This window comes from Cryptosporidium hominis, assembly GCF_000006425.1.
Source record: "Cryptosporidium hominis TU502 chromosome 7 CHRO017099, whole genome shotgun sequence".
In the NCBI taxonomy this organism is placed as follows: Eukaryota; Apicomplexa; class Conoidasida; order Eucoccidiorida; family Cryptosporidiidae; genus Cryptosporidium; species Cryptosporidium hominis.
In genome coordinates this window covers 1-18,386 of record NW_667431.1, presented here as the reverse complement: position 1 = coordinate 18,386, position 18,386 = coordinate 1, and the positions used below count along the sequence as shown (strand labels likewise).

General features: G+C 34.2%; 8 protein-coding genes across 8 annotated transcripts; 6 read left to right on the top strand and 2 right to left on the bottom strand.

Moving 5' to 3' along the window:
* Positions 1-484: 484 nt before the first annotated feature.
* On the top strand, positions 485-2,965 carry Chro.70489 (hypothetical protein). The annotated part of the gene is made up of 1 exon (XM_662828.1): positions 485-2,965. One exon carries the CDS (start codon positions 485-487, stop codon positions 2,963-2,965), a length of 2,481 nt encoding a protein of 826 aa, XP_667920.1.
* Positions 2,966-3,032: 67 nt separating this feature from the next.
* On the top strand, positions 3,033-4,010 carry Chro.70488 (hypothetical protein). Its single annotated transcript, XM_662827.1, has 1 exon — positions 3,033-4,010. The coding sequence occupies one exon, from the start codon at positions 3,033-3,035 to the stop codon at positions 4,008-4,010; it is 978 nt and encodes a 325-aa protein (XP_667919.1).
* A 167-nt stretch (positions 4,011-4,177) lies between these two features.
* Positions 4,178-5,569, bottom strand: Chro.70487 (coronin). Its single annotated transcript, XM_662826.1, has 1 exon — positions 4,178-5,569. The coding sequence occupies one exon, from the start codon at positions 5,567-5,569 to the stop codon at positions 4,178-4,180; it is 1,392 nt and encodes a 463-aa protein (XP_667918.1).
* Positions 5,570-6,301: 732 nt separating this feature from the next.
* Positions 6,302-7,225, top strand: Chro.70486 (nuclear distribution gene C). The annotated part of the gene is made up of 1 exon (XM_662825.1): positions 6,302-7,225. The coding sequence occupies one exon, from the start codon at positions 6,302-6,304 to the stop codon at positions 7,223-7,225; it is 924 nt and encodes a 307-aa protein (XP_667917.1).
* A 360-nt stretch (positions 7,226-7,585) lies between these two features.
* On the top strand, positions 7,586-8,185 carry Chro.70485 (Rab11b). Its single annotated transcript, XM_662824.1, has 1 exon — positions 7,586-8,185. The coding sequence occupies one exon, from the start codon at positions 7,586-7,588 to the stop codon at positions 8,183-8,185; it is 600 nt and encodes a 199-aa protein (XP_667916.1).
* Positions 8,186-9,837: 1,652 nt separating this feature from the next.
* Positions 9,838-10,272, top strand: Chro.70484 (hypothetical protein). The annotated part of the gene is made up of 1 exon (XM_662823.1): positions 9,838-10,272. One exon carries the CDS (start codon positions 9,838-9,840, stop codon positions 10,270-10,272), a length of 435 nt encoding a protein of 144 aa, XP_667915.1.
* A 543-nt stretch (positions 10,273-10,815) lies between these two features.
* Chro.70483 (myosin B) lies at positions 10,816-14,646 on the top strand. Its single annotated transcript, XM_662822.1, has 1 exon — positions 10,816-14,646. One exon carries the CDS (start codon positions 10,816-10,818, stop codon positions 14,644-14,646), a length of 3,831 nt encoding a protein of 1,276 aa, XP_667914.1.
* Positions 14,647-15,893: 1,247 nt separating this feature from the next.
* Positions 15,894-16,304, bottom strand: Chro.70482 (hypothetical protein). The annotated part of the gene is made up of 1 exon (XM_662821.1): positions 15,894-16,304. The coding sequence occupies one exon, from the start codon at positions 16,302-16,304 to the stop codon at positions 15,894-15,896; it is 411 nt and encodes a 136-aa protein (XP_667913.1).
* Between the last annotated feature and the right edge of the window lie 2,082 nt (positions 16,305-18,386).

The window sequence follows — 18,386 nt, the reverse complement described above, 5'->3', positions numbered from 1 at the left end:
GTTAACGAACTTATTGCAATTATAATAGAACCCTTTTTTTTACTTGGCCTTATTCAGTTTCTCAACTACTGGAAATCTAAGAAATTCAAGTAATGTATCGCGGTATCGAGTAAATATAAAGGTATCATGATAATTTAACATAAATATAAGTGATACAGATCAGGAAATAGTAAGTCAAATAAACTCTCACTAATTCGAATTGTATTGGTAATTCCTTTCTCATAATATTCAATCTTGAAGATCTTAATATAATTCTTGCTTTAAAACTAAACACATGGTTTGGGCGGCAACCGGCTTTATGATTTTTTAAATAAAGATTTGGCGCGCAAATGTCCCATTTTTTAGATGATTCGTTTGGCCATTAAGATTGCGATTATTAAAAAGGGACGCGAATGAGAAGATAAAGAAAAATTGAATAATTGAAGATAAAGTAGGGCCATATTAGAGGTTGTGATCTTTTGAGTTCACTATATGTTGAGCCATAATGTCCAAGCTAAACTACGTACTACTCAGGGCAACCTTGATTTGTTTATTAGCGGTAACAAGATGTAGTTCCGAACCATTAAGCTGGATGACTTTTGGTGATTGGGGTGAGCCTACTGCTATTCTTTCTGCAGTAAGCAGATCAATGGCCAATCTTGCGTCTATAATTAAGCCAAATTTTATCATTTCTGTTGGTGATAACTTTTATAGGTGGGGAGTAAGTTCGGTTGATGACCCAATATGGGAGAATATGTTTGAATCTGTCTTTGATCAAGAATCATTACAGGATGTTCAGTTTAGATGCGTCCTTGGAAACCATGACTGGTGGGGCAATGCTACAGCTCAGGTTGATCGTCATTATAGTCTAAAGTCTCCAAGATGGTATTTACCAAACTTTTGGTACTATACAATTGAGGAATTCGAATCCCCTGTGAATTCACCTCATCCTTATTTAAATGTAAGCTCTAGTCCAACAGAAGAGACGGAGGAAATGGTCAAAACCAAGGCAATCTTTATTTATACTGATTCTTGGATCATATCTTCCCCAATGGGAACTGATATTACTCCAGAATTGTGGAATGAGCAGATGGAATTTATTGAGAATACTCTAAAGGCTGCAATTATGAGAGATATTGACTGGATCTTTGTTATTGGTCATTTCCCGTGTTATTCAAGTGGAGAGCATGGAGATAACTCTGATATTCACAAAATCCTTGATCCTTTACTTAAAAAGTACAAAGTTGATGCTTATATAGCTGGCCATGATCATCATCTAGAGCTTTCTAGGCCAAAAGGATCCTGTACATCCCATTTTCTTATTGGATCTGCTTGTTGTCCGAAGAAGCACGACTACTTTAACAACAAACACAGGATCTTTAGAACTGGAAGAGGAGGATTTGCTTCTCACAAACTGACTTATTCCCAATTCCATTCGACTTATCACAACATAGAAGGTAAGCCTATCTTCACTACTACTCAGAGAAGACTTAATAGGAAGAAGATTAAGGATAGATTAATTAAGGAAGCAATGGCTAAGATTGATGGAAAATCTTTTGATATTACCAGTCCCATTCAAACAGGGGCTATTGAACCAGTTATGAACTTTATAGAGAACAAACAAGGAGAGCTCGAGGTTCTAGATGAGATAGAAAACGAGCGAGAGCAGGAGGCTATAGAGAAAGTTCAAGACAGTCTAGACTTAGAACAAGATTTGCATATTAGTACTGATGAGGGTAGCAATTCAAAAGTTTCCTGTTCCAATAGGAAGTCACCTTGTTCCCAAATGCAATCAAGTCTTTCTTCTATAACTAGCCAGGAACCAGAGCCTGTAGAGGTACACCTTTCCCATATTGATGAGTCTTCAGGCCATACTACTTTAGTAGATGCTATAATATCTCCTAAAGTGAATAAAGAAAGCCCTGGATTAGAATCTAAAGCCTCAGCAGTGAATGAGTACCTGCTGCAAATATATGAACTTCCTCCTTCCTCAAAGAGGTCTTTTATAGATGAGATACCAACTAGAGACAAATTTTTTGGTGTCAATTTCCCTTTTGGAGCGAGATTAATGCGTTTTAGAATTGATAGGAAGACTGCAGGACATCCAAGACATGAGTATAAATATGCTCCAGTTCTGAAGCATTCAGTTGGTGTAGATGGCTCTGAAGTCACAAAGTTCTCAGTTTTTCAAACAATTGCTTGGAATGAACTAGGAGAATTAATGAAGAGTAGTTACAAAATTCCTGAATCTACATGGCAGATGATGAGATCTCCAAATTGGAAAGGAAACTTTGTCCCTTGGAGATTTGTTGAATCATGCACCAACATCCTAAGAACTTTGAGTGTTAACGGACTTTTAAAATATAGAGTTTCAATTTGGGGAATCCCACTTTCAAGTTACAAAACTAATAATAAAGATATTGGAGCTACAAAAGCTGGGTTATACTGTTCAGAAGTTGCTAATAAGCTCAGCATTCATAGACTCCTCCAAGGCGCTGTATCCAGTAAGCTTCTAAAATGGGATAGATGCCCCAGCGATGAACAAATTCCCAATAAAAAGTCAAACTCAGACTTAAAGACTATTGTAGCCCTCTCAATAATAGGAAGCGCTAGAGATAATTGTCTTTATCCTGCGAAATTAAAACCTAAAAAGTCCAGTCTAGACTCATTCTCAAATGGATTTTATAAACTCCTTAGAAAAATGAAGATGATTACCAAAGCTGCAAATGACCCAGATATAGTTGCTGGAATTGACCTTAGTAGAGTTATCGTCATTCCCATGAATGTTGCCTGCGACATAGCTGCACAGCTTATCAATCACGATCTCAATATTGTAAGTAACCTTGAAGACTTAGTCTATGATCGTCCAGATGAAGCAATTAGGCAATGTACTCAAATAGTTAGTAGAATAGCCACCTTTATTCCTGTTGAAGAGGCTGAGAAACTTTGCAGTAACTTTAGCTCGTATGAGCTAGTCGGACCCTAAACCCACAATTATTATTTGGATTTTACCGCCAAACTTTGTAGTTTTTAAGCTTGTAAAATTAGAATTTATGAATATAAATATATATGAGAACGAAGCCGAAAGATTAAAGCAGGAAATCGGTGCACTTAGGTGTATATTTTCAGAGAAAGATGAGATGGTTGTTAATAAGGAGCTGGAATCATGGCTTGAGCAAGAAGTGAGTAATGAAGGAAGCCATGGGGATTTACGTTTCAGAGTCTTACTTGGAGACAGGAAATTCTACTCAATGCCTCTGTATCTTGAAATAACATTGGATCCAGACAATAACTATAAATCAGGTTTAAAAAAGGTAAGTGTTGTGGCAACAAAAGAGTGGGATGGAGATAACGAACGCCCATTTTTTTTATCAGAATCCCAAACAAAGTACATAGAGGATGTGGGGATAAATGCATTTATTCCCAATATGGAATGTATCTATGACCAGGTGATTGCCTCCAGGGAGGCAACGGAAGATATTGTTCGAGATATTCCATGTGAAGTATTGAATACTAGTTTAGATTCCGAGATGCAATCAATAAGCTCAGAATCAGAAAGCGAAATTAGTGTGTTAGAACAAGAGGAAATGATTAAGTATGTTTGGAATACTTCTGGGACCTCAGGAACTATAAAATGGGGACAGAGAGCTTGTTACAGCCACCATATTAGGAGCAAGATAAAGAGAAGGCTAATTGTGGAATGGGCAAAAGAGCTTTGTCTTGGTGGTTATTGTAAGATTGGATATCCTGGAATCATTATTGTAGAGGGTCTGGAGGACTGCTGCCTTGAGTATACTAGAAGACTGCAAAGACTTAGATGGAAACATTTCATTGTTAGAGGCGAAATTATCAAAAATGTTTCCATTGATAAAAATTGTACAATAAACTTAGATACAATAAATTCACTAAGAATTCTACCAAATAAAATGATAGAACTTCCAAGTGACGGTGCAAAGATTCTTGCTAGAATCTGTGAGGATTTGGGAATTAAAGATTTATTCTTAACAACCATGAAAATCTACTCTAAATAACAATGGATTAGCTTTAATTGGAAAAAAAGAATTAATTTTAAGGATTGGGATAGTATTTAATAAGTTTTTGAAATTTATAGCCTACAAATTATATTTATTTACCTCTCATAGAACTATACAATGAGTGAATGGTTTTTGTCTTTTGTCGCTTTATTGAAAAATAATCATTAAACTAATGAAGTCTTTGCTTTTAATTGAGCAATCTCATTTTCTTTCTCTTTTAACTGATACTTGAGTGACTCTATAGAATACAATTCATCCTGCATTGTACTTAATTGCATCTCTGCCTTGGCTAAATCTTTCTTTAATATTACTCTTGCATTCTTAACAACAGATCTCATTCTCTTGAACATATTACTCTGCGTTTGAACAATATCTGGTCTTAAAGACATTCTCATTGGTTCACCAGTATGGCCACTAATCCATTCCTCTGGACCCATTGCGGCTTCATTTCCAATGGTATCGGGATACAAATCGGAATAAAATTCATTCGTCTTTCTTGGCACAATAAATGAAACAGGCTGAATTACACCGCCTGACTCTAATCTAAGAATTCGATCAATCTCGCATTTCATTACTTCGACATTTTGCTTTGGGGTCAAGCAATAACCTTTGAGAGAATTTACTGATCTATATTCCTCCAGCCTTCTTACACAGCCATCAGTCTTACTATATTCAAAAACCTTAATATTTGTATCCCCTTTACCTGCCAAATAAAATAGTCCAGTACCTTCATCCCAGAATGGAATTAACGATGGTTGTTCAATATCCACAAACTCCACCCCAACACTCTTATCCAAATATCTTACATCCCAAACTCCAATCTGCCTCTCACCTTTATCGCTAAAACCTGTTGTTAATAACCAATTTGGATTTCCCATTGTGCCCCCCATCCATTCGCATCTACTCTTTCTGCTTCCGTTATGAGCTTGCCACTGATATGTAATTCTTTCACTTCTTGGGTCTATTATTCTGGTAACTTTGTCCATACAAGAAACAGCTAAAAGACTTCCATCATAGCTCCATTTGATCGATGTTGGTAAACCTGGTAACCCAATATTAATTTCATCCTGAACTGTCTCACAGTTCCAGATCTTAATTGTATTATCTCTACTAGCTGAAGCCAAGATCCACTCTGCTGAGGGGTTAAACTTAACAAGTGAGACTTTTTTTGTATGTCCACGAAATACTGCCAAAGGATCTTTTAAACTCTTTTGTGCAGCGTGTTCTGGAATTTCCCATAACTTTATTGTCTTATCTTGAGATGCACTAACTAACAAACAAGAATAAAAGGGTGAAAACTCCACATCACTAACTGCTGCTTTGTGGCCTTTAAAGTATACTACATTTGGTTTGTATCCAAATGAACTATTATCAATTACACCCACACTTCCTCCTCCGCTACACTCTGCTGGAAATGCTATAAACTCTGTTGAAGCTGCTATTCCACATCCATCAACTGTATGTCTGCTTGTTACAATATGTAAGCCTGAAAACCTATCTTGCATACACTCTCCATACAAATTTCGGAATTTACTGTCATGTACAATTCTACTCATTTCTTTCTTTTAATTCTTCCCTTTATATCTTTATTTCTTTATTTTTTTCCCAATTTCCACTTAAATTCTTTCGGTCCCATTCAAATTATTTATTATCACGTCCGCACTATTATTTATTATTTTTATTAATATTTGAAGATCCAATGTGGACCTTCCACATGATTATGCATAAGTTTTTATTAATTTTTTTTTCAATAGTAATAATTATTTTTATTGTACGTAAAATTTTGACACATACCACAGACTTTGTCCATTTTTTTTTTTTTTTTTTACTTGACAAAATGATTCATGCTTTTATAAATTATTTTTTTCCAGAGTACTGATACGAAATTTATTCCGCCGGCTTAATTACATTTATTATTGCATGCAAATTGTTTGCTTACAAACCAAATCACTCTTATGCATGCAATGATAAATAATTTTACAAATAAATTGCAAATCAACGATAGGCTTATTTTCTTAATTAGTTTCAAGATGGAAAAAAAACCATTTTAGTAGTGTTAATTTTTAGTTTTTTTAGTAGCCTTCTAATTGGATAACAAATAAGAAACTTAAATGAATTCCTAAGTTTCTCCCTTCATAGAGCTAAATACCTAGTAACTTATGTAATAATTAGAAATATCTGTAGAAAGAGCTGTAACTTAGGAAGCTGGGAAAAGTTTGGCGGCAAAGTCAAAAACAGTAGAATAATTTTCTAATTAATTTTTTAGTATATAAAAAGCTTTATCAAGGATGGATGAAAGATTTGATTCACTTCTCATTAACTTGGCTCAAAGTGCAAATGGAATCGAGAATTTTTTGGATGTAATATTTGGTTTCTTGCTGAGGAAAACCGATTTTTTCACAGCAATGAACCAGGGAGAAGAAGAGAAAATTCTAATGAAATACTTTAGAAAATATCAGGCTCTCTCTGCAGATAAAAGAAGAGAAGAAAAAAGGTTAATGATGGAAAGAGAAGAAGAACGAAAAAAGAAGATTGAAGAACAGAAAAGGAGAGAAGAAGAAGAGCTGAAAAATATGTCTACAAAGAGTGTACCGAAAATTGAAGAAGTTTTTTCTGACGATGAAAAAGGTCAACCAGCAACAAAAACTAATGAAAAGATGAGTGATGAGGAAGAATCTGATACAGAGGCTCCCCCTCTTGGTAATGGAGGGTCAACAGATAAGTATACCTGGACTCAGACACTGGGAACTGTGGAGGTACTTATTGACACTATTCCAGGACTCAAGTCAAGAGATTGTAATATTAATATTAAAACCAATAGATTGAAGGTAGTTGTGAAAGGAGAAGTAATTATAGATGGTGAACTAAACTCAAAAGTTAAGCCAGATGACTGTTTATGGTCAATTATAGATGGGAAAACTATTCAAATAGTACTAGAAAAGCAGGAAAATATTAATTGGTGGTCATGTGTTATAAAGGGAGACCAAGAAATAGATACTACCAAGATTGTACCAGAGAATTCAAAGCTTTCAGATTTAGATCCAGAAACCAGAGCTACAGTGGAGAAGATGATGTTTGATCAGAGACAAAAAGCGATGGGATTGCCTACAAGCGATAACTTAAAACAGCATGAACTTCTTGAAAAGTTTAAGGCAGCTCATCCGGAAATGGACTTTTCACAAGCTAAGATCAACTACGGTAGTGGATTTTAAGGAAATAGAGTGAATTCAAAGTTATAAGTAACCTAACGAAAACTAACTCACTATTAGTGGTTAATTCGAATTTAATGATCTCAGTAATGACCAAAATGTCGCTGAGTTATCTACTTTTTGATCATGTCTTATTTTATTTCTAATATTTATTTCTCAGATTATTTGTGTGTTTATATTATTTTCCATTCGCAGAAATATAAAATGTATTGTTATTGAAAAAGGGTTGTTTCACGATTTGGCGCCAATTCGTGAGTGGGATTCAATTCTTAGTTTAAAAATAGGTTTGAAAACAAGTTGGTGGCTACAATTGGCCATAATTAGTTATAAATTCAAAGTTTATGTAGATTGAAAAAACACTCAATGGGTTCTTCACCAGATGAATATGACCATCTTTATAAGATCATATTAGTAGGAGATGCAACAGTTGGGAAAACTCATTTATTATCACGATATACAAGAGATGCTCTGCCAAAAACTCCACAACCAACAATAGGAGTTGAGTTTGCTACAAGAACAGTGCCTCTTTCAATTGGAGGAACAGTGAAAGCTCAGATATGGGATACAGCAGGGCAGGAACGATATAGAGCAATCACAAGAGCACACTATCGGCGATCTGTGGGTGCATTATTGGTGTATGATATAACTCGTAAATCAAGCTTTCTGAATGCTTCAAAGTGGCTGGAGGATATTAAGCAGAATTCGGAACCTGATATTGTTGTGATGCTTGTAGGGAATAAATTGGATTTAGTTGAAAAGGACCCAAGTAAAAGAGAAGTTCCATTTGATATAGCTGCAAACTTTGCCCAAGAAAATAACTTATTCTTTTCGGAAGCATCTGCAGTCACAAGATGTAATGTTAAACATATTTTTGAGCATTTATTGCAGGAAGTATATAATCAAAAGATGAAAGATAACTCATCAAATTTAGATATGAATGGTAAGTTTATCAAAAATTGCTAGATTAATCCTTCTAACTTTATTTCCTAATTTCAAAATTACTTTAGGATGTTTTGCTAACAATACTTCAGTAGGGATCCAACTTTCAAAAGGTAATAACCAGAAACAAACAACATCAAGCTGTTGTTAGTTATTGCTAGTAATTTATCTAAGTATAAATATGAAACAAAAGAACAATCGGAAAGAAGAATTATAGATTAAATAATAACGACTATAGTCTAATTCAATTATTCTCTATTTGTATATAGGATAGTTTCTCATTGAATCTTTAAATGAATTCAATATTACCTGTGACTCCATTTGGATCGATTTAATGGCATTTTGAATCGCAACAAATGGAGTAGTGTTTTCTCTTGTTTGTACTCTAATTTGCACAAGAGGCTCTAATGGGTGAGGTACTTTGTACCCTGCAAATATAACATTTGGATCACGTAATAATTGTCTGAATAGAGAAAATATTAAGATAAGTATTACCAGTTTAAACCTCACAAATTAAAACTAATAAACTTACGTTGTAATTAGATTTCCAAGTGTATGATCTTCAAGCATTATCATAAAACTACCACAACAAGGAACTCTAGATTCCACTTTCCACTGTACTCTGAAATTGGTCAACAAATTATACAAGTCAGCAATATTAGTATATTTCAAACTTACTTCTCAGATCCAGCAGGAATATCAAGTAGATTCACATCAGGTTTATTAACTGTAAAGAACTTCCCCATGTTTTGTTCTTTTTTATTGTTCTAACTAAATTTTAATTACATTACTATCTTACCGCCAAAATTACATTACATTGTAGAAAAACTATTCTAAATATTAACACGGATTAAAACTTTAAAAAACGAACAGAAAAGTATCAAAAAATTATTTGCAATTTCATAACACCAAACACACTCAAAAACTCATTGTATGTTATTCCCCAACAAAACTTTCTTCTTTTATCTTTTAAGTACCAATTGAAATTGACCTATAATTAAAAAATATTACAATTGTCGGCGGCAACATTTGGCGGTACGTTATTTTGACATGAAAATAAGTCTATTTACAAGTAAAAAGATATGAAATGTAAAATTGTCTATAAATTGAAATTTTAGATAATTACAGAATTTAAAGCTCAGAACAAAGAGAGTAAATTCAAAGCCTGTTATATTCTGTCTTTACCTCAAATAAGTTTCATTTATACGGCCATTTAAAATGTACGAAAAAGGAATAGGGTCAGATGTACAAGCTACGCCTGCAGAGGTAAGTAATATAAAAGATGCAGGAATGAATTATGCAAAAATGTATTGTAAATTTTAGCCTGCATTTAGAGCTTACACACAATAAGCACTCTTTTTTCTGTTGTAGGTTGTATTAATTCACACTTCTTTGAGCGGAATAAGAAGGCATTTTTATGGGTCTTTAAGAGCAAAGCAATTCCTTGATGTGAAGGGAGTCGTATACTATCAGATTGATGCAAATAGAGATTTCTCAATTGCTGCAAGTAAGTTTATTCTGACCTCGTCAAGTTAAAAGAATATAAGCCAAAAATATGTTCTTTAAACTTGGTGAGATAACCTTGTTACCAGTAATTATGCATTATAATATTTTATTAAATAGATTTGGGAGACTCTGAAATATTTGATAATTTAAAAAATGAAGGACTTTTAAAAATGGATCCATTAGAATCGGATGGGACCGTTTTACTACCCCAAATTTTTGTCGATGGCGTATGCATTGGAAATGATGTTTCTCTTCAAGACTTAGAAGAAGATAATGATTTTGATTGGATTATTAATAGAAGAGCATGTGGAGCCTGTCTTTCTGACAAAGAAGAAGACATGGAAGTTTGTCCAAACTGTAACCAGGTATTTAAGACCATTGTCCCACCTGAGTTAGTATACTCTGGTGGAATTCAGCAAATGTATAGAGGGAACAATACTGCTGCACAAGAAGGAGTTCTATTTGAACATCCAACAAACTTTGTTAAAAATAACAACTCCAACCTAAACTTGAATAGAAATGAAAGGTATGGAGATTACCAGGATGAGGAAGAGTATAATATTGCTGAGGAAGAATATTCAGAACTTGATATAAAGGATGATTAAGTTTAACGCTCCACAATCTATTGATTTATGGTTCTCAAATTGAATTTAGAAATTCAAAGTAGAAATAGCTATATAAACTTCTTAACCTCGTATGACTTGTTTCCTTTTACATTTAGTGAGGATAAGTCTGCTCCACTAATTCTAGTCAGATACAATTTTATCAAAAATACTAAAGAAAACATAAAACATTCATCAAAAAAAGTTTGTTATAACTATTATTTTTTCCATACAAAATCCAGAATTCATCTAAAATTCTTCAATTCTAAAGTTCCTTTATTTTTTCTTTAAAATTTATTTTTATTTGGCGCCAACGATGTGCTCATGCACACACTAGAAAATGGTCAAAAGTGATTAAATTTCAAGAAAAAAAAAAGAAACACTTCATGATCATCTCTCTTTAGTAGATTTAATAGGAATTTAATTTCCTGTATGCTCAAATTTATTAGATAGTTTCTATAAAAGGTGGACAATACCTATATTTTAAATTTGCCCTCCATTCAAGGTAATCGGAATTCTAAAGAAAAGATCTGAAAAGCTTTAAAGATGATTAAAAAAAATAATCCTCAAAAGGAAATGGAGCTCAAAAGGAGGTATTCCATGGTAGGGAATGATGAGCTTCTTATTGATACTCCAGTTTGGGTTAAATGTCCAGAAAATGGGATAAATCATAATTATAAGGTAGGTGTAATCAAAAGCTTTGGCGAAAAGACTATACATGTTAGTATTGAAGGTGAAGGAGAAATAGATGTTGACTTTAATATGTGTTTTAACTATAATGTTGGAATTGATCCTATGCAAATCAATGACCTAACTAAATTACCTCATGTGAGTGAAGCCTCTGTATTGGATGTCATCAACAAGAGATTCAGTATGGACTTAATCTACTCTTATGCTGGTAGATTACTTGTTGCTGTGAACCCTTTTAAGATGATTGAAGGACTCTATGGTCCAGAAAAAATCAGACTCTATAAAGGAGCTGATTATTCTATGGGCTTCCCAAGTGACCTTCCTCCTCACACTTTTGCTGTTGCTCAGAGATCGATGCAGCTCCTGGATACTCAAAAAATCAACCAGTCATGTATTGTATCTGGAGAATCTGGAGCAGGAAAAACTGAAACTGCAAGACAGCTCATGACTTATTTTGCTTCTTCAGGAATGGGATCTGATAATAAGGTCCAGGAAGTCATCTTAGGAGCAAACCCACTATTGGAAGCTTTAGGAAATGCAAAAACACTTAGGAATAATAACTCCAGTAGGTTTGGTAGATTTATCAAGTTATGTCTAGAAAGATCTAATGGTATTGTTGGAGGTGCAATTTCAAGTTATATGTTGGAACTCAGTAGAATAGGTCACCAAATTGAAAATGAAAGATCTTATCATATCTTCTACCAAATAATTAAATCCTATACTTCCCAGGCTGACATTTCTAAATACAAATTACGTGGAATGGACTGGTATAAATATTTGAATGTATCGAATTGTTATGATGTTCAAAACATTGATGACATTAAAGAGTTTAAAAATTGTGTATTTCCTCAGTTGGAAAGAATCTTACCAAACCAAGAAGCAATTGATCAACTCATCTCTCTATTTTCTGCTATTTTACTAATGGGAAACTTTGAACTTGGAGAACACGAATCCAGAGGAATCGAAGATGCTGCTTGTATTGAAAGTCAAGATATATTGTCGGACGTCTCGGAACTCTGGGGAATCGATTCTAAACAATTTGAAGAGCTTTTACTTACAAGTAGTATTGAAATCAGAGGCAACGTCGTTGTTTCAGCATTAAATAAGGCCAAGGCACAAGAACAAATAGAAAGTTGTGGAAAGGAAGTCTATTTAAAATGTTTCGAGTATTTGATAGATCTAGTTAATAAGGCAATTGAATTTGATGATAATAAAAGACAATGGATTGGAATTTTGGATATTTATGGTTTTGAAGTATTTAAAGTTAATGGTTTTGAGCAGTTTCTAATTAACTTTGCAAATGAAAAACTTCAACAATTCTTCATTTCTTCAGTTTTTCAGGCAGAATTACAAGAATATGAAAAAGAGTCAATTTCTCATGATAATATCACATATGAAGATAATTCCTCACTTGTTCAGCTATTTGATGGTAAAGGAGGTATCTTTGATTTACTTGAGGAATCTTGTTTAGTATCAAATGGTACTTATGAGAGTTTCACTAATAGTGCTCATAAGAATTGTGGAAAAAAAAGTGGATATAAACTTCCAAAAGGAAATGTCCCAGACAAATTCATCATTGAACATACAGCAACTACAGTAGAGTACACTACCAGAGAGTTTGTTCTGAAAAATAAACATAGAATTAGGCCAGAAATTATCCAGCTTTTTAAAGAATCCAAGAATTCAATTATTAAAGGTTGTTTTGAGAAAGTTGAAATTCTTAATTCTAATAAGCTCAAGGGGAAGTTCCTTGCAAGTATTTTTAGGGTTTCTATAGGACATCTACTTGATACATTAAAAGCTACCAATGCTCAATTTATTAGATGTGTTAAAGCAAACGAAAAGAAGGTACCCAATCTAATTGAAGCTGATATGGTAGTTGATCAACTTCAAAGTCTATCAATTATGGAAGCAATATTATTAGTTCAAAAAGGATATGCATATAGAGAGACTTTTGAAAACTTTATGAAAGAGAATTCAATGATTATGAAATTGATGGGACAAACCATATCTTCAGGATCAGATTTGAAACAACAATGTAGGCAAGCAATGAATACTATGAAGATACCTGAATCAGAATGGCAAATCGGTAATACGAAGATCTTTATCAAAAAAGATGGTTGGATAGCAGTAGAAAGATTCTTTAGATCTGTGACAAAGAGTTTAGCTCCATTGGCAGAAACTTTGAGGGAGATATTTAGACTTTCAAAACTTAGAAAGCAATTAAAGGAATTTTCATTATCTTTGATTAGATGTCAGAGTCTGGTGAGAATGTATATCTTGAACAAAGAAGGAGTAGCAAAGAATAAACTTTTGAATTACCTTGTTGGTGTTTCACTTATAATGAACCTTCCAAATGCTATGAGGAATTATAATAGATCAATCATAACTATTCAAAGGATATATAGAGGACACAGAGTAAGAAAGGAGATAGGAACAACTTTAAGAAGGAAAGCTGCATGTAAGAAGTTTGTATCTTTTGTCAAGCTTTTAGTGAATGTTTTGAAAGCAAAGAATACCTTTATGGATATCCTCCGTAGAATTAAATCGGAAGCTGCAGCAAAAAAACTTCAGAGTGCTTGGATTCATTATAAAAAGAAGAGATTAGTCATTCTTTTGAGAATATACTCTATCAAACAAGCAAAGGCAATAAAAATCCAAAGAGTTTGGAGATATTATTATTTGAGACAAATCATGATTCATTATATTCGTATAGCAACACCAGCAAGAAAGATTCAGAGTGTATGGAGAGGATATTATGTCAGAAAGACGATCCAACATTCTCACTTCTTTGAGAAGATCAGAATCAAGCTTTGGAAGAGTGAGTATGTAATGAAAATTCAATGTTTAATCAAAAGATATTGGATCTTGGCTCACCTTGATAGACTATTTTGGGTTGCAGACGTTCTCCAACCACGTCTACACTCAGCTTTGACCAGGTTATATTGGAAAAATATGCTCAAATCCATAAAATGTATTCAGAGTTGGTGGAGAGGAGATAGAGTCAGACAAATAATTCGAGAGGAAAAACTATTTGTTTTACTAATGGCAGAGAAAGTGAGAACAGACTTTATGACTCAAAGTGAATGTAAGATACTAGTACAATGGGACTTAGAAAGAAGAAACAAGAATAGAGTTGTGATTGGTTCTAAATTAGAGAAATCTCCAAAGGGACTCCAAATAATTCAGATATTAGTAGATGTAGATACCAGTAGAGAGTATCCAGCAGGATGGATGGAATCAATAACGGGTTTACTTAGATCAGGAAGTTCAATCCAAGAAGTTGGAATTGGAGGGTTCCACACAGTTGTCTTAACTTGTGAAGGGAGCCTATACTCTTTCGGAATGAATGATAAGTCTCAATTAGGGCTTGGAAAGCCTGGTAGCGAGCTTCTTGGAAGAGCTTTGATTAAGCCAGCAGAGAGTTTGAATATTCAAAATAAGATTAAGAGTATTTCATGTGGAGTAGATCACACCTTAGCCTTAAGTGAAATGGGTTCAGTTTACTGTTGGGGAGCGAATGAGTATGGTCAATGTGGATGTGACGCAACAGAGTATCAGATTTCAACTCCAACTTTGATTTCTCTGCCTGCTGACTGGAAACAAACAAGGATTACATTGGCAAGAGCAGGAGCATTCCACTGTGTAGCAGTAACAATTGAGAATGAGGTTCTTGGTTTGGGGTAGAGGGGATGATTTGGGGTTGGAAGATGTTCATGATTCGCTGTTTATTCCAATGCAGCTCAGGAGTCCAGCTATCAAAAAACTGGGGAGAATTAATTCACTAAGCTGTGGACTAGGAACCACTTTTATGATTGGAATCAATGGAGTTGTTCTAGTCTTTGGAGTTGCTCAGAATGGAATTCTTGGCCTTGGGAAGGGCGTATATAGTACCAAAAGGCCTAAAATTCTTTCAAATATTTCAAGAGTCTCCCAAATATCTCTTGGATATAACTTTGCCTTAGCTCTTACAACTAATGGTGAAGTATACCAATGGGGACAAGTACCTGTTTGGAATGAGTATCTGGAGAAAACATTACACAAGAATTTCTTTACTCCAAAGCTTGTAGATCTTTCAGAATTGAAATCCCATGTTGTTGAAATTCAGTCAGGGTGGTGGCATTCAGTGGTTCGTTTGAAGAATAACTCGATTTGGAGCTGGACATTCGTATGTGAAGTAGCAAAGGAGCTCAATGAAAAAGTGAACGAAAATCAAACCAAACAAAAGAATGAGAAGAATGCTTCAGAAGGAGCTATTCTCAGGTCAATCAATAGTAGAGTTGAAATATCAAAAGGAGAGTGGTTGATTCCTGTTCTTTTTAAATTCGATCTAGCTGAAGATAGATGCACAAAATGTATCAAAGTAGTCAGCTCTCCCTCTATGACTGTTGTTATGAGAGGAGGGAAAGATCACATTTCTAGAGAGTATATAGTTCAGCCTTATTTATTAGAAAACTTTGATAAGGGCCAACAGGGAGAGATGAGCTCATATGATGAAGATAATTACTCAGATTACAATGTAATGGATGATTCACTCAACCTACATGCAAAACACTATGGATCTACTGGAAGTGATCTATGGGGAGCGGTATTCTCTGCCTCAGATTCTATGGATATATTTGAAGATCTCAAATACCCAGCACTAAGAAATCCTGATGAGTTTACTAACGCCCTATACGACACTAACCAATCCATAAAGAAAAATTCAGAAGAAAAAATTTTTGGAAGACAAGCTAAAGCGGTTGAACTTGATGATTTCAGCTCAATTAAGAGCGGTCCAGTGCCTATTAGCAATAGCCTTCAATCCTCAAGAAAGAGCAGGAGCTCCAACTTAAGATGAGTTAGCTTTTTCAGGTCATAAACAAATATATCTAGCTAGAATAATTTAGTTTTTAATTAATTAATCAATTTCTTGATTTTATTCGACTATTTAGCTAAAATCCCACTTTACTAGTGCTTTTAAAGATTCGGAGCAAAAGCCCGCCTAGATCTCCGTCGTAAATTGCATGTAATTGGTCGAAAACTATGGAAAATCGATTCAAAAAGAGTAAATGTGTATCTCGTAATAAATTGGGGAATTGGTAAATTAGAATCTCAGAAATGATTCTCCCACTATCAAAGTGGTGCATTCTGTCATTTTTTCTTACTTTTGCAATACATTTAAATTTTCTAGAGGCAAACCCTGGTGGGGAAATATTTGCTATAGTAGCGTCATGTTTAAAATATAACCCAGGACATGACCTTCCAAAGTTTTCTTCCTGCTCTTCAGGAGATTTTAATGAAATAAGCGAAGCTTGTATCCAAGAAATCTCGGTTTGGATTCGGTCAAAAGAGGGGAGGTACATTAGTTTATTAAATAAAGAGGATGACAAGAAATTGGAGACAATTTCGGAGCAGGAGATAATGGGGGATATTCTTGACTCTAACAATTTTATTTCAATGATATATGAAATCAAGAATTCTTATTCTTCTGGAAAAGATAAGTTAGGCTGTCCAATAAATTGCAATTCCAAGATAACTGGTGTATTGCAAAATTTGCAATTACCCTCTGAAATTGTGAATATAGTCCAATCATTTCTTTGTAGCAGTAAGAGCTTTTCTGTTGAGACTTGTGTTGAATCTGTGGAGATGAATGTTGAGGTTCTTTTGGATCAAGATAACAAAAAAGTGAGTACATTTCATAGATCCACAGTTTTGAGGATTTGCTACAATATTGGACTCACATTTGGTAGAAGTCCTGTATTTTTGAGCCATATGTTTGACCTCTTGGCTTTTGATCAATCCATCCAAGAACAACTTGGAGTTAGTATTTCTCAGTTAACTGGTAAAAGCTTTACAAGGTTGAGTTTAGAACCAGAAATTATTTATATTTTTGATTCAATTCGTCAAATTAGGATTAAGGAAATTTATAATATGGAAAAAAGAGATCAATCAATAGATGCTGAAATGTCAAATAGTAGTTCTAGAAACAAAAACGACGTTTTGGATGCAAACTTTCCAAAAACTCAAGACAAAATCGAAGAATATTCTTTTATTGAATGCCAGTTTGCGAGTGACCTTCTTCTAAAGTTATATTTGATTCCAATGCAAAAGTCTGAGCTTCTCTGTAGACTTTTCTTCCTTTACAGAGGTCTCAGATTAACAGAGGAGAGGAATGAGTCAACTCAGATCCCAGAGCTTGTAAGCTCCAGGAAAGCCTTAAAAACACAGATTGAAACTTCTCTGATGGATTTTGGGATAAAAAAGAACCCTATGCTCAGGCTTTCCAGATTTAAATTGTTCAGTTGCATTGAATCCCTTCTAGATGAAAAGTTAAAGATGGAAATCTCTGTTGTCTTTGGAACATGTTATTTCATTTACAGAGGAGTAAATAAAGACCTGATAGAACTTTTTGATATTAACACTGCTTCTTTTGTTTCTCTGGTATTAATTTGGCTTTCTCAAAATACAAGCTCTGACTATTTCCCATATATAAGCTCCTCAGAAAAGGCTATTTATACCTCAACTTTTGGTAGAAGTGTGACTTATTCTCTTTTGCAAATAATGAATGATGGATTTGATATTAACGAGTGTAGGAGACACCTTGAAGTTCTTAATAGCCACGAACCCTTTTTAAGCAAAGGATATAAATACAATCCGGACTTTCCATTCATCAGAATGGTGAACCCCAGTCCAATTAAACAAGAATATATTAGTTTAATTTGCAATGAGAAGAGCCTTATTTCCCAGATATTCTCTAGAATTAACCCTCTTAGAGAATTTATCCCAACAACCCAACCAACAATGATCTCTTTTAGGACTTCCAGCCCAGGAGAAGATTCTAAAGGAGGTCAAAAGAGTATTATGGGAACCAAAGAAATCTTTGATGCTACTTTACAGCTTTACTTTGCTGGGGATGTTCCAAGAGGATATCTAATGAATGCTGTTTCTTTTTCAATTGTTGGCTTGAAAGCCTTTCTGAGGAATACTCTAACATTCTTATCTCAAGAAACTATTATGGCAAGATATGATGAAATTAAAAAGGGACAGGTTATAGTAACTCCCTTTAGTGATGTTCTCTCTCTAATGGGAATTTCTGGAAGTTATAGTGACCAATTAAACACTCAGGAACAACTTATGTTTACTAATAAGTATATTTGCAGTGGTTCTTCTGAAAATATAGATGTTAGAATTAAAAGCTCCAATATTGTCAAGTACTTTGGATCTCCTTTTTATATGGTAGCCAAGGATTCCAAGAATACTTCAAACAATATGTTCAACTTTTTGAACTGTGTGGATGAATTTCTTTTGCTCAACTGGAATAACTCCAGGTATTCTCTGCTTAAGTCTGATCCAATCTTATTTTGCAGTTTAATTGGAATCTATCTAGCCAGAGATTATAATTATATCCAATCGGAGATCAACAAATATGCAATTAGTGTAACGTA